The sequence below is a fragment of the Equus asinus genome, chromosome 5 (assembly GCF_041296235.1).
Source record: "Equus asinus isolate D_3611 breed Donkey chromosome 5, EquAss-T2T_v2, whole genome shotgun sequence".
Taxonomy (NCBI): domain Eukaryota; kingdom Metazoa; phylum Chordata; class Mammalia; order Perissodactyla; family Equidae; genus Equus; species Equus asinus.
Window position 1 is genome coordinate 86,640,043 of NC_091794.1, and position 14,301 is coordinate 86,654,343.

Below are 14,301 nucleotides of genomic sequence, written 5' to 3' on the forward strand. Positions count from 1 at the left end.
TCCAAATTAGACTTCTTTCTTTGGGCAGACTTTAGACACACCATACAAGTATGAACAAGCCTGAACACTTCTTGGATCAAAAGTCACAGTATAAGCTCTTGAAGGCACACACAATTTTATTTGCTCCTTGAAATTTAAACCCTAAAAGGAAGTTTAACACCTCCAAAAAGTTTTCTGTAGTAGCTCATTTTTTTTTTAACACACTGCTAACATAGACACAAAGAGATTTTATTGTGACTGAGAAACTTGCCTGTCATGATCCTTATCCACCAAATGATACCTTGCCCTGAATGCTACAAGTCGGGCATAATATGCAGGGGCTGGAATAGAGACTGAGCGCGTACACCGCACATAGGTGTGACATAGCTGGTAAGTTAGCAGCTGGAGCTCATCCGCAGTGAAGCAGTTGTCATCCCACAAGACCTGGTAATGTGAAGGACGGCTGGTTCCCTGGAGAGAGAGTTTTATGATTAATATATTTCTGACATGGGTTGACTACCTGAGAAAAGAGACGTGAAACCTACTCCTTAAAGTCAGAAGTATTCCTGCCCAGCACACCTAAAAGCAGAGACCTGGACCAAAAGATAACAGCTCTAGGAAATAAGCTTTAACAGAGTTCGCATAGTGTTCTAAAACAAGTCTACTCAAGCTAGTTGCTAAATTTGCAAACATCTCCCTATCAAGTCAACGATCTGGACCAGCTTCCAAATTACCTGAATTCCTGCATGACTACAGAGGTAAAAGTCAAACTCCGACGGATGTGTGATGGTGCTATCCACTGTAGTGCCTGCTGGTACATTGCCACTTTTCCCCACCTACCAAAAAAAAGGTATAATTAGTCATCGAAGGGCCAAACTGAGCTCAGGCCACTTTTTTTCTTTTATGTGTTAATTGATAACAAGTTGGTAAACTGCTCTTAATTGAAGTCTTGAAAACCAGTTTAATTCAAGATGTTGAATTTTCTGTAATTTTCCGTTAGCCTAACCATTTCATCCTTAAGTATTTTCTCAAACAAATATCCTCCATGGTTTCTCTGGGGGAATCCAGACAAAGAATTATTTTGCCTGTGGCTTTGGGCTGCATTTTTGTTATCTATTTACAGATGACACATTGGTACCTTCACGGGGGGGGGGGGGGCGGGGGGGGGAAGACAGCTACAATGGAGAAGCTTCCTGAGAAAAAAATCAGTTCTAGCCCTCACTTAGAGTAAAAAAAAAAATCCACAACTTTCAGTAAAAGTAAAGATGAAGGAATCTTTAAACTGGTTCACCAGGTTCAACAAAACTAATACTTTTATGGGATTAGTAAGTCACTGGCACATACATTATCAGGAGGAATGCGCTGAAATGGGAATTAGGAAAACAAGAGTTTCAGTTGTAGGCCTAGCCTTGCAACTACATATCTTGAGGAAAGTGTAATATCTTTGGGTCTCAGTCTAACTAGCTACAAAATTAGGTGATGATCTCTTACACTTTTAAAATTCTAAAGTTCTTCCATAGCCAAAACCCTAAAAATCAAACTTCTAGGAAAGCAGAGAGGGAAACTTCAGAAGTGCATTTACAAGGAAAGGAATTGAATCTTGCTATTTGGCCAATTTTCATCCTCTTTTGCTGTACAGCAGGATTCCATATGAGGAAGTTTATTTAGCATATAGCCACAAATTTGATGGGAATTTATTTGGCTCCATTCTAACTACTGTAACTTTCAGTTGAATAGCATACATCAATGCATCCAAGAACATCTATGAGTATAGAAAAGTTTCATTCCATCAAATTCGTATGTGAACTTGGGTACCTAGCTGGACAAGAGGAAACGTAACTGAGTTATAATAGTTCCAGCATTGTTTCACAAAGTGTGTGCTTTGGGAATATTAATTCTGCAGCATGTGTTTAGGTGTTTTGTGGTCAAATTTGAGAAATACCGGATTAAGCCAAAGTTAAAAAGGATTTTCTACTGTATGACTTCTCAGAGCCTTTGCTTCATAATAGAGATTCAGAAGGCTTATTTAGTAATTTAAGAGGGAGATGGAATATATAGTGATCCCCAAACTTATTTCACCATAGAATCCCTTTTTAAAAAATCTCTTGGAGGCTACAGATCAGAGCCTAGAAAGGGGATGCTCTGGGGAAAAAGGGGATCCAGGCAGGTTCAATTCAACAGTTACTGCTTGAGCATCCGTGTGTAAGGCTCTGCAGCAGAGGTTGGGGATGAGAGACAGAGGCAGAGAGAAAACTAGCCAACTTCCCTCCTGCCCTTCATGAAAACCATATACAACAGACCACAATGCAATGTGATGAGGGCATTATAGAAGGCACCGAGAAAAACTGGTGGGAGGAAATAGTGGAATCATGCCTGATAGGATAAGTAGCAGCTGAAAGAGGGGATGGGATAAAAACGGGAAACACTCCAAATATCCCTTCACATCTGGAATGGATAAACAGGGGTTGGCCCGATGGTGCAGTGGTTAAGTGCGCACGTTACACTTCAGCAGCCCGGGATTCACTGGTTCGGATCCCAGGTGTGGACATGGCACTGCTTGGCAAGCCATGCTGTGACAGGCGTCCTACATATAAAGTAGAGGAAGATGGGCACGGATGTTAGCTCAGGGCCAGTATTCCTCTGCAAAAGGAGGAGGATTGGTGGCAGATGTTAGCTCAGGGCTAATCTTCCTCAAAAAAAAAAAAAAAAAGGAATGGATAAATAAACTGTGATTCATCTCTATCATGAAATACTACTCAGCAATAAAAAGAAACAAACTACTGATACACACGATAACTTGAATGAATCTCAGAAGCATTATGCTAAGTAAAAGACGCCAGACTCAAAGGATATGGGATTCCATTTATATGACATTCTGGAAAAAACACAAAACTATAGGGACAGAATACATACCAACGGTTGCCAGGGGCTGTAGGTGAGGGAAAGGGTTGACTACAAAAAGGCATGAGAGAAGTTTTGTGTGTGATAGACTCATTCTACATCTTTACTGAGGTGGTGGTTACACAACTATATGCATTTGTCAAAATTTGCAGGACAGTACACTAAAAAGGGTAAATTTTACTGTATCTATATTATACCTTAATAAAAACAATCAAAAAAAGGAGTAGGATGGATGTGGTCATTCCAGGGATAAAAATGCTCAATGTACACGGGAAATGGAAGGTGTATGAGGGCGTGGTAAAAGACGAAACTAAAATGTTATGTTTTGGCTATCTTGGGAAAATACTGACCACCATAAGAAAGCATGGGTGAAACACGTGAAGGGGATTAAGAAGTACAAATTTTCAGCTACAAAATAAATAAGTCACAGAAATGTAAACTAAAGCATAGGGAATGCGGTCAATAACATTGTAACAACTTTGATGGTGACAGAAGGCTACGAGACTTATCATGGTGAGCACTTTGTAATGTAGTATATAATTATCAAATTACTATGTTATACACCTGAACCTCATATAATGTTGTATGTCAATCATACTTAAAAAAAATTTCAGGGCAGAACACAGAGGACTATTTGACCAACTGGACATGGGAGGACAGTAAAGGAGAAGAAGAATTAAAAGACAACCCTGAAGTTTCTAGCTTGGCTGACTCAATATACAGTGATGCCAAGTAACAGAAGAAAAGGAACACTGGGGGTGGAACGGTTTTGGAAGAGGATAAAACAATAAGTAGAAGGTTTAGACGTGTTTTGCTTAAAGTGCCTGTGGTAGTTTGTATCACTGGGGCCAAATATTCCCGTGCCCCTCCCTGGGGGAGGATCATACATCCCCACCCAATTAACTCAGCAGTGGCCATGTAACTTGGTTTGGCTGATAAAACGTGTCCTGAAACGTGTTACTTCTGGGCAGAAGTTTGAGAGCCAGCACACGTCGCGTCGTTTATCTCTTTCCCCCTCTACTACAATGACTGGCAATGTTCCAAAGAGATGCTTCTATGTCAGTCTAGCCTCCAAAGGGAGGACAGCAGGGTCACAGCTGCAGCAGAGCCACAACGAATGTGTAATGTGAGCAAGAAATAAATCTTCGTGGGGCCGGCCCCGTGGCCGAGTGGTTAAGTTCAAGCACTCTGCTTCGGCGGCCCAGGGTTTTGCCGGTTCAAATCCTGGGCTTGGACATGGCACCGGTCATCAGGCCATGCTGAGGTGGCATCCCACATGCCACAACTAGAAGGACCCACAACTAAATAAACACAACTATGTACCGGGGGGCTTTGGGGAGAAAAAGGAAAAATAAAATCTTTTTTAAAAAAAAGAAAGAAATCTTTGTAAGCCACTAAGACTTTGGAGTTTTTTGGTAGCACAGCACAGCCTAGCCTATCTTGACTGATACAATGCCTATAGAGCCTTTAAGTAAATATGTCTGGTAGATAATTGGAAGTGCAGATCAGGAGCTGCCGAGAAAAGTCTAGAGCTGGAAATACAGATTTAGGAATCTATAAGAAAACACATGAATCCAGGAAAGTAGGTGAGACTAAAGAGAACTGAAATTGAGAAGAGGGAGAAGTATGAAATGTCAGGAAACATCAGTGTTTAATGGACAGGGGAGGAAGCGGGGGTCAAAGACTGATTACAGAGGTGGGTAGCGTTCCTGGAAAGTCACATTGCTAAGGCCAAAGAAGGCAATCATCCTACGTGCTCCAGAGGTCAGTGTGGGAACCTGATAAGATATTGCTAGATTCAAAATGATCAAGTCATTGAGGGAACAACTTCGATGGAGTCATTGAAATCAAAGCCTATAGAGAATCGAACCATGATGTGAGAAGGTACAGATAGAAAGTCAAGTCATTTTTTTCCTTAAAAGTTTGGTCATGAAACAAAGGAAAGATAAGGTGGCAGGTTGACTGAAGGAGAGGCCGAGTGAAGGCAAGTTTATCGCGGGGACTGAGGAAGAGTGAGAAACTTTAGAGGGTGAGAAGGAGGCAACAGAATGGGAAAGATTGAAATTTTGGGAAATAATAGGTAATTAATGAAGTAAGGCTCTAGAGAAGGCAGGAAAGATTAGGAACACAAGTGTAAGTGGGGGAAAAGAAAGCATAGGTGTAGAGATTAGCCTCTAGGACATGAGGAAGGAGATATGAAAACACAAGCTTTAACTAAACTTGAAAGTAGAGGAGAGGAAGCCAAGGAAACTCATGCCTTCTAGATTTTGTTTTCTGGGGGAAATAGAAGGTTGTTCTATCGTTGGCAAGGTAAATTGTTGGCAATGAAGGTGTCATGGATATGGTTGGGGAATTGAGAAGAGTATAAAGCTTTGGAACAGATGCTATGGAGAACAGGATACATGAAAAAATTGCAGCATCAAAGGCCTGGCTGAGATTTGCTATCATGAATTTGTAATATGGTTCATTATTAAACAAATGACTTTTTCCCTCAGCAAGCCCTATCAGCCTAAAAGTAGAAGTAAAGAAAATGGGCAAGTGGACTGATTCAGAGTTGGAGACAGGCAAGAGGCATATTTAGAGAAGTGAAGATACTGGGAAGGGTCGGGGGTGTAAAGTAGACCAAAGACTGGGACCGGCAATCTTGAAAGGCTAGGAGTGACACAGGACGGTAAAGAACAAAACTATGACACAGCTTGGGGTTTTAGAAAGATAATCCAAGTCCTAAAGCTATATGGATAGCAAGCTGCCAGCGGGATGAAGAGGTGACAATGCAGTTAAGGAGGGGGTGGCGGGATGTTTTGTGCCCAGAGCTCCGGCCAGACTTCAGAGAATCCGTATTAGCAGAGTCTAAGAAGTACCACTGAGTCACGGTTTGGGTAACTTAGAAAACAGCACTTTGAGTCTGAGCTGATTGGTGAACGTGGGGCCCAAGGAGAAAACCTCAGTTCTCCAAGGATTCAGAAAACAAAAAGAAACAACTCAGCCTTGGATTAGAGACAAAAACTAAGGGCTGTTCTAGAAAATAATGGGAGTGACCCAGATTACAAGATTAGGCAACAGAAAGAACTGGTCTCCCTGGGGGAGGATCAGGGAGGGTCTGGAACAGATGAAGTAATGTCACAAAAAATATAGAAGCAAAGTCATCCAATATTATACACCTAAACTTACCTATTTTAGCCAGAAATATCAGATTATAAATAGATAGAATACAGAAAATGTCTTTTATCAAGTGCTTGGAATTGTACCCCAAATGAATATTCATTTATTAACTTAATCCTTACAACAACCCTGTGAAACAGATATTGTTCTTAATACATTTTACAGTTGAGAACATCATGGCTTAGAGAAGTTAAGTAACTTGCCCATGGTTAGTAAGTGTGACATCAGAAACACTCAAAATTGGTACCCTAAGAATCCACTGAACTGATACAAAATCATTTGGAAGAGAAATGTTTCTTTATACTCTAGAACCACGCCCCGGGCACTAGCAGCAAAAAGTAGCAAATGGCAGTAAACCCCAAACAGATAAATCTGCCCTTCAGGAGGTTGCCTTATCATCCTAGTTACCTGGCATGTTTCTGACCTCCCCCCTAAAAACTCTACAAACCAGCATTTCTGTCACACAAGAGAAATATTCAGTCTTGAAGCCTGTATCATTCAGAACTGGTCATCTAAGATCGACTGTAGTTAGTATATTTATTAAATGACTATTAGGCACTTCTGCTTTTAGAAAAAAAAACCTGTATGTATGCCCACTCAAAAACACATTTACGTGCATCAGATAATGAAGCTTATCCTATGTTTTCTTACCCTTTCTGTTTTATCTGCACAGAAGAGTCGTGTGTGATGTCTTTTCTGTACCACAATATAGGTTATTCCTGGCCGGTAATCTTCTTCCAAGCTAATACATGCCTTTCGAATTGCTATTAGTTCTGGCCAAGCTACCTAGGAGTTAGAAATGGAATGATGTTTAGTTGAGAACTCACTTGAAATCTCTCAGATCTGATTTACCCAGAGTGGCAGATGGGAGGAAGCTCTGCCAGACACCTAGAAGCCCCAGAGGGTAACTATGAGATCATGAGAGTACCTGTTTCATTTGTCCCTCAGACACTCCTCCACGGTAATAGATGATCCGAGTGGGTTTGAAGCGCGTGGATTTGTAGAACTGGATGAGCAGCTCTCGAACCATGTTAGTAAGGTCCTGGATGACCTCCTGACTATAGAGGAGCTCCTGGGAGATCTCCTGGCGGGAGGTCTGCACCCGAACAGTGGCACAGTACCGGCTGGGGTGGCCGTCCATACTGCCAACCACAGCAGCAATGGAAGGCTTCTTCCCATCCCCTGCCGGAGGGTGTGTGACATCCGCTCCCAGGAAGATGACAGGCTGCTGGAACACCGAGGGCCTGCTCAGATTTAAGGAGACATTGCCACTCAGACACACAGATGACAATGTTTGTGTTGAGTCAGCTCACCAGATACAATCACAGGTATAATCTTATAAAAGAGAATAAAGACTTGTGCCCATTGGTAGAGAACTCTAAGGCCCACTGAGCAGCTGTGCCACCCAGTATAATGCATCTGAATTGACCGAAGAAGTCAAGACGGTTCCTCTGTAATAGTCAGAAGGGAAGAATTAAAAAAGAGGACCCGATCCAAATTTAACAAAATCTCTACGTGTAAAGGGAAAATTTCTCCAGAACAGGCTTTCTTGGAATCCTGAGATTTCTACAGTGGATACAGAACTGCAGGATGTACATGGAACTGGGATAAAAGCCCCACTTCTTTTTAAGATATGAGACTTAGAAAAGAGAATCAATCTATGTCCTTCCCTATTTTATTTTTACTGATAGTATTTATCACTTACACCACATATTTTACATATTTATTTTATTTACTTTCTACACACACACACACACACACAAACACAATGTAAACTCCACTAGGGCAGGAATTTTATTTTGTCCTGTTGACTGCTGCAACCCCAGTGCCTAGAACACTGCTGAGCTCACAGGTGGTGCTCAATAAATATTTGTTGAAGGAGTGAATTCATTTATTTGGCACTGATTTCTCTATCTGAGGAATCAAGGAGGAAAATATCACGCTTCTCTGGTCAATTCTTAGAGGTAGGATTTGGGACTGAGTATTGATTCTTAAAGTGTAATATAGGAGGCATCCCAAACATGAAAATCTCTTGTAAGAGGTACTAAAGATGGAACAGATACTAAAGAATAGATACCTCCCTGAGGGCAGAGGCTCTGCTGTATTTCTCTATATGTATCATCATACAACATGGACCTGGCACAAAGCAATATAACAGCGAAGATGTATTTATAATATACATATATATAACATAGTAACAGCTTACATATACTATGTACCAGCCACCATAGTAAGCACTTTACATGTATCAACCCACTTAGTCCTCACAACAATTGTATAAGGGTGGGACAATTATTATCTCAGTTTTCCAGATTTAAAAAATGAGACATAAGAGGATAAGGAACTTGCACAAGATCCCACAGCTAGGAAGTGGTAAAGCTGGAATCCAAAACCAGGAAGTCTGACCCTGAAGTATACACTAGGCCACTATGCTATACTGTCTCACATGTTTGGGGTAAAATTAAACGATTTCAGCCTTTAGGTGAATTTCCCCTGTGGCCTGTATACCTCACCTACCAATGCTGCAGGAAGGATTTATTGACCTAGAAGTTTCACCCAAGGACAAAAATGAGCATTGTGATATGAACGTGCAAGAGTAAGGGACTCAATTTCATCTTCTTCTCAAGTATAGCAACGACTAATACCACAGCCCTAAGCTTAACTTTTCAAAGCACTTTCACATACAGAATTTCCCATAAAAACATTTTAGAGTTAACAAGTCAGATATTATCTCAATAGATAAGAAAACTACAAATGAATGAAAAGACTGACGACCCAATCTAAGAAACAGGCAAAGAACTGAACGGGCCTATTGTAAAAGAGGATGTCCAAATAGCCAAGAAGCATATGAAAATGTCCTCAAATGATTAGTCATCAGGGGAATGCAAATTAAAACCATAATGAGATACTATTACCCCCAACCAAAATGGCTAAAATTAAAAGGACTGATACAACCAAGTGTTGGTGAGAATATAGAGCAACTAGAACTCTCAGTGGAAACAAAAATTGATACAACCACTTTGGAAAACTATTTGGCAGTATCCTTCAATACTAAATCTATGTATTCTCTACAACTCAGCAATTTCACTCTTGGATATACACACAAGAGAAAGACTTAAGTCCACCAAAAATGAAGAAGAATTGTATATATTGAAGGTACAAGAATATTGATCAATAGTAGAATAGATAAAAATTTTGTGGTATACGCTTATAACGAAATAATATACAACAATGAAAAAGAATAAACTACTACTTAATACAGTAAGGTGAATGAATCTCAGACACATAATGTTGAGCAAAAGAAGACAGATACAAAATACTACATACTGTATGCTTCCATTTATATGAAGTCCAAAAACAGGCAAAACTAATCTATGGTGACAGAGGTCAGAATAGTGGTTACCTTTGGGGATTATCTATTGGAACAGGCCACAAGGAAGCCTGATGAGGTGCTGGAAATGTTCTTTTTTTTTTTCCTGCTTTTTTTTTTCCTCCCCAAATCCCCCCCAGCACATAGTTGAATATTTTAGTTGTGGGTCCTTCTAGTTGTGGCATGTGGGATGCCGCCGCAACATGGCCTAATGAGCGGTGCCATGTCTGCGCCCAGGATCCAAACCCTGGGCCACTGAAGTGGAGCATGCAAATTTAACCACTCGGCCACAGGGCTAGCCCCATGGAAATGTTCTATATTTTAACCTGGGTGGTGGTTACATGAGTGTATAAATACATAAGAAAAAGTAACTGAGATGCATATTTGAGATTTGCGTGCTTTACTGTAAAATTATATCGTTAGATCTTTATAAAAAAGCGGGACAAACAGAGTCCAGAATCTTACCTTTGATGAGGTACAAGCACGTTGTTAATTCCTCCAAGCTTTGCATTTATCTTCAGGCAAAGGTTGGAAAGGGTTTGGGGTGAGGTCTTCACCACATTTTTTACCTGGACACACTGTGTGGCCATACCCAGGAGGGTATCTCCAACACGTTTCACCTCCGCTAAAAAAATATATTCATTAATTAATTTTAAAATGTTTAAATATTCTCCTAATTACTAAGAGTAAGGAAAAAACCTCACCCATTAACATTTACAGAGTGCCTACTATATACTGTACACCATGCTAGATGCTTTTCATCTGTGGCCCTTTCATCTGCTAAACCCCAGGGCAATTTTTTTTCAGTTTGGATAAACCAGCCCTCCCCCTCCACTCTTCTTTCTTCCTGCAGGCCTTGAAGCTGGCCCACTTCCTATAGCCTTAAATGCTGCGTGCCACCACTCACTCAGTCCCTTGAGGTTACTTTTCCCACAGGACTGGTCAGGCAAAGGAATCAGTCTCCCCAGCTCCTCCCTCTCAGTACACAAGCCAGCCCTTTGAATTTTCAGGTTCTTTATTCCTTTTTTTCCCCTCTAAATACTAGAGATATACAGAAGGTAACAAAAGAAACAGAGAGAGAGTTGAAGACATTTCGTAAAGTTCAAACAGCTGGTCTGTCATTCCCAAGTCCGTTATTCAGATGATAGCCAAAAGAACTTTGTATCATTCTTCTTAGAATAGATACAAACTACACAGCTCCTTTTCTGGAAGTGCTGGGCTCGCCCATTATTCCCCACTCTGATATGCCTAAGTGCTTTTCACCAAACATTCCAGTTCTCTCTGCTTTGGGGACTATGAGAAGTGCACTGTATGCCCTGGCCCGCATTTCCACCACATTCCCTGGCCCCCACTCCCGCATCCCCCGCACAGGTTGGGTGGGCCATACAGCTGGTTGTGGCCAAATAGTTGCAGATGTTAAGAACTCTCCAGAGCTCTCTTTTCTCTCTGCCTTGGGGCCAGCAACATTCCAAATAGGGACTGCTCTGCCACCCCGGGCCTCAGAGTGAAAACGATACGATGACATGGAGCAGAGGCTGAAGTCTACCCTCAATGGACACAGAGGGGTAAAAAAATAAACCTTTGTTGCTTTGAGCCACTGAGAACTTGGGGTTGTTTTGAGTGCATCTTAACCCAGCTTATCCTGACTGTTCTACCTGCTACTTGAAATCATGGCTCATTCAACATTAAAAGGGTCCATACCATATACTGGTGTCTTCCCGGGCAAGATAACCACTATTAGCTGTAGGCCCACATAGGTCATTTTCAGATGTTTAAACATCGGTTCCACGCTGTCTGCACCTTGTGCATACTTGCAGAAACATGGCTGACCCTGGATGGGCATTCCTGCATCCTTAGAGATTTTACGGAGCTGGTCAGTGAAACTCCTGTCAAAACAGACCCAGTGGCACAGTGCTTTCATTTCAGAGTACATTCTTAGCATTTATTTCCCTTTAAGATACTTCTTTCAGTTCTGCAAATTCTTAGCCAAAATTAGAAACAAACAAATAAAAAAAATCTTTGGTTGCCAAAAATAGACTGGCAGATGTATCAGTGCAATTATAATGCACAAGAATCTGTATTACTAAGATATCAGATTATCATTTTGAATTTTTAAATAATTATGCCTCAGCTGGGCCCCAGTGACTAGAACAGCATTCTTGTCCAAAGATTTTTTTAAACATTCAAGTTAGTATACTGGACTGAAGAGAAGCAAGGTCAAAATTTCAGGTAACGTGTTCTGGTAAGCTTGACACAAGAATAGATGGGTAAGGTTGTGTTCAACTGAGAACACAGAAACACCGTCACAAAATCAGCGTATTTAGGATTACATTCAAACTTGTAAAAAATCTGATGCAATAACACTATCAAAAGAAATCATCACTTAAAAAAAGCAAAAGTCATCATAAAGTTTTAAATTTTGGATTTGAGAAGTCACTTCAATCTACGTATAAAGGTTTCAGAGCAATTCCTTTTGCGCGTTTGCCAATATTTGGTAGGATTCCTTTCTTTCATCCCAGTTCCCTTTTCCTGCCTTAATTTCTCCACCCTTCTCATTAACTGTCTTTATATAGATAGCTGCATCTGTAAGACGTGAACCAATCATCTCAGTCAGTGACCCTCGAGTAAAACAAGCTTGCTGGTAAATTACAATGATTAAAAATGAACTAGTTTTTATCTTAGCTGAAAAGATACAATTAATACCACAGGAAGCTTCACTAAGAACCCAAGAATTTGCCAACGAGCACTGCTTCAGCCTTGTTAGTCAGAAATTTCTGCTTTAAATGTAAGGAAGCTGAGTCAGATTCTTAATGTAATTCCCACGTTTGCAATTTACTATAACACAAGGTCTTTTTCCTATAGCCAGATGGTGTCACTATAGGAGTCAGGGATTTAGGGCCAGTGCACACAGCACATTCACATAAAGATGGTATTTTCATATCTGGAAGGGATATTACTAAGCTGAAAATACGAAGATACTCACTTTAGCAAATCTTCCCTACATTGTTTCTGAGGCGCAAAACAAGCAACTGCCCAAACTTTAATTTCAATGCCAGCATAAAACTGCTTTCCTCGCATGTCCCAGACACCCTGGTTGGGTGTGGCTACTGTTTTATTCTTTAAAAAAACAAAAACAAAAAAGAAACAAAAGAAAAGAGAAAAGACATTACAATCTAAGGCCATTTTAAGGTTGATGAGGGGATAAACAGAACTCTATTTGGTATTAGCCAAAAGACAAAAAGCGATAATGAGCAAAACTATGGGCAAATTCAGTGTAGTGGTGTAGCGGAAAAACCCTGGATTATTCTCTTTTTGACTGGTTGTTGGAAGAAGCTTGGTGAATAAAATAAGAAGCTTACCCGGCCTCCATATTGTAGCATTGGTGCTGGGAGTACCCTGCCTGTGAGCTCTGTCATTTCATTGTGGACAACAATACCAAATTCTTTAAGGTATGGATCAGGTCCACCCACCATGCTGTTACTCTTCACCTAAAGGACAGGAAAGCCTGCATATATAAAAACCAAAGAGTAACCGTGTCCCATCAGGAGTTTTCTATTGTTTTCTTTTTTCATCTTAAAGTGAGCTTTCTTAAAGACCATGCCTTACTGACCAGTCTACTGATTTCTTCCTGTCTGTCAGGAGCAGACCTTGCTGTGGCTTTGATCATTGTGGAAGTCTGATTGTCTGTGAGCTTCTTTATACATCGCTGTCCAGCCACTATATTACAGACCTACCAAGGGGCAAAGAGAAATTAGTTTGTGCAATGGGCTTCTATACCTTAAGCCTTTGTCAAACCGCATCTTACATCTTCCATTTCCAAAAACAGAAAAAAAAAACCCTCCAAAATTCTGTCATATAATGAAGTTAACTGCCAAAAATATTTTAGAAATTAATACTGAATTCTACCACTAGCTGAGAACATGACTTTTTTTTTTTTTAACTCATTCAAGAGATTGGCAGATTGGAAAAGGAAATTGAGTTTAGCTTACCTCAAGTGGCAAGTACGTATGCTTTTGTTCTTGTCCCACTTGGAGACATGGAAGATGGGGATATTTCAGCTGCAGACTATACTTTTGCTTAAAATATTGAGCTACTGTACATTCCATAGCTTGACCATTTTCTAGCTGTAAGGGAAAACTATAGGAGAGAATGTCTTTTTAGAAATTTCTTCAAGTTCTTTTTTTCAAACAAGCAAATACCTACTAACATTTTCTATCTTGATTAGTCACTTAGAAAACAAAGGTCAATCTTTTTTTTTTTTTTTTTGAGGTAGATTAGCCCTGAGCTAACATCTGCTGCCAATCCTCCTCTTTTTGCTGAGGAGGACTGGCCCTGAGCTAACATCTGTACCCAGCTTCCTCTACTTTATATGTGGGACGCCTATCACAGCATGGCTTGCCAAGTTGTGCCATGTGCGCACCCAGGATCCGAACTGGCAAACCCCAGGTGCCGAAGCGGAACATGTGCACTTAACCTCTGTGCCACTGGGCTGGCCCCCCCTTTTTTTTTTTTAAAATGATGATGCTGGGAGGAGTGTATACTTGGGTGTGAGGTTCTTTTTTTTTTAAAGATTGGCACCTGAGCTAACAACTGTTGCCAATCTTTCTCTTTTTTTCTGCTTTTTCTCCCCAAAGCTCCCAGGTACACAGTTGTGTATTTTAGTTGTGGGTCCTTCTGGTTGTGGCAGGTGGGATGCCGCCTCAGCATGGCCTGATGAGCGGTGCCATGTCGGCACCCAGGATCCGAATCAGCGAAACCCTGGGCCCCTGAAGCGGAGCACGTGAACTTAGCCACTCAGCCATGGGGCCAGCCCCAAGGTTATTATTATTTTTTTTTTTTTTAATATTGGCACTTGAGCTAACATCTGTTGCCAATCTTCTTTTTTTCTT

At 40.8% G+C, this 14,301-nt stretch overlaps 1 protein-coding gene across 1 annotated transcript in view; it reads right to left on the reverse strand.

Annotated features, from left to right (window-relative positions):
- Positions 1-14,301, reverse strand: part of LOC106830530 (protein argonaute-4) — a 34,285-nt gene that overhangs the window by 5,931 nt on the left and 14,053 nt on the right. Inside the window, exons 8-17 of the mRNA XM_044770335.2 lie at positions 13,402-13,549; positions 13,023-13,142; positions 12,772-12,900; positions 12,396-12,529; positions 11,114-11,298; positions 9,878-10,037; positions 6,971-7,286; positions 6,694-6,828; positions 714-815; positions 251-450 (exon numbers count right to left, since the gene is read on the reverse strand). Coding sequence (XP_044626270.1) covers positions 251-450; positions 714-815; positions 6,694-6,828; positions 6,971-7,286; positions 9,878-10,037; positions 11,114-11,298; positions 12,396-12,529; positions 12,772-12,900; positions 13,023-13,142; positions 13,402-13,549 — 1,629 coding nt within the window. The remainder of the gene's footprint in view (positions 1-250; positions 451-713; positions 816-6,693; positions 6,829-6,970; positions 7,287-9,877; positions 10,038-11,113; positions 11,299-12,395; positions 12,530-12,771; positions 12,901-13,022; positions 13,143-13,401; positions 13,550-14,301) is intronic.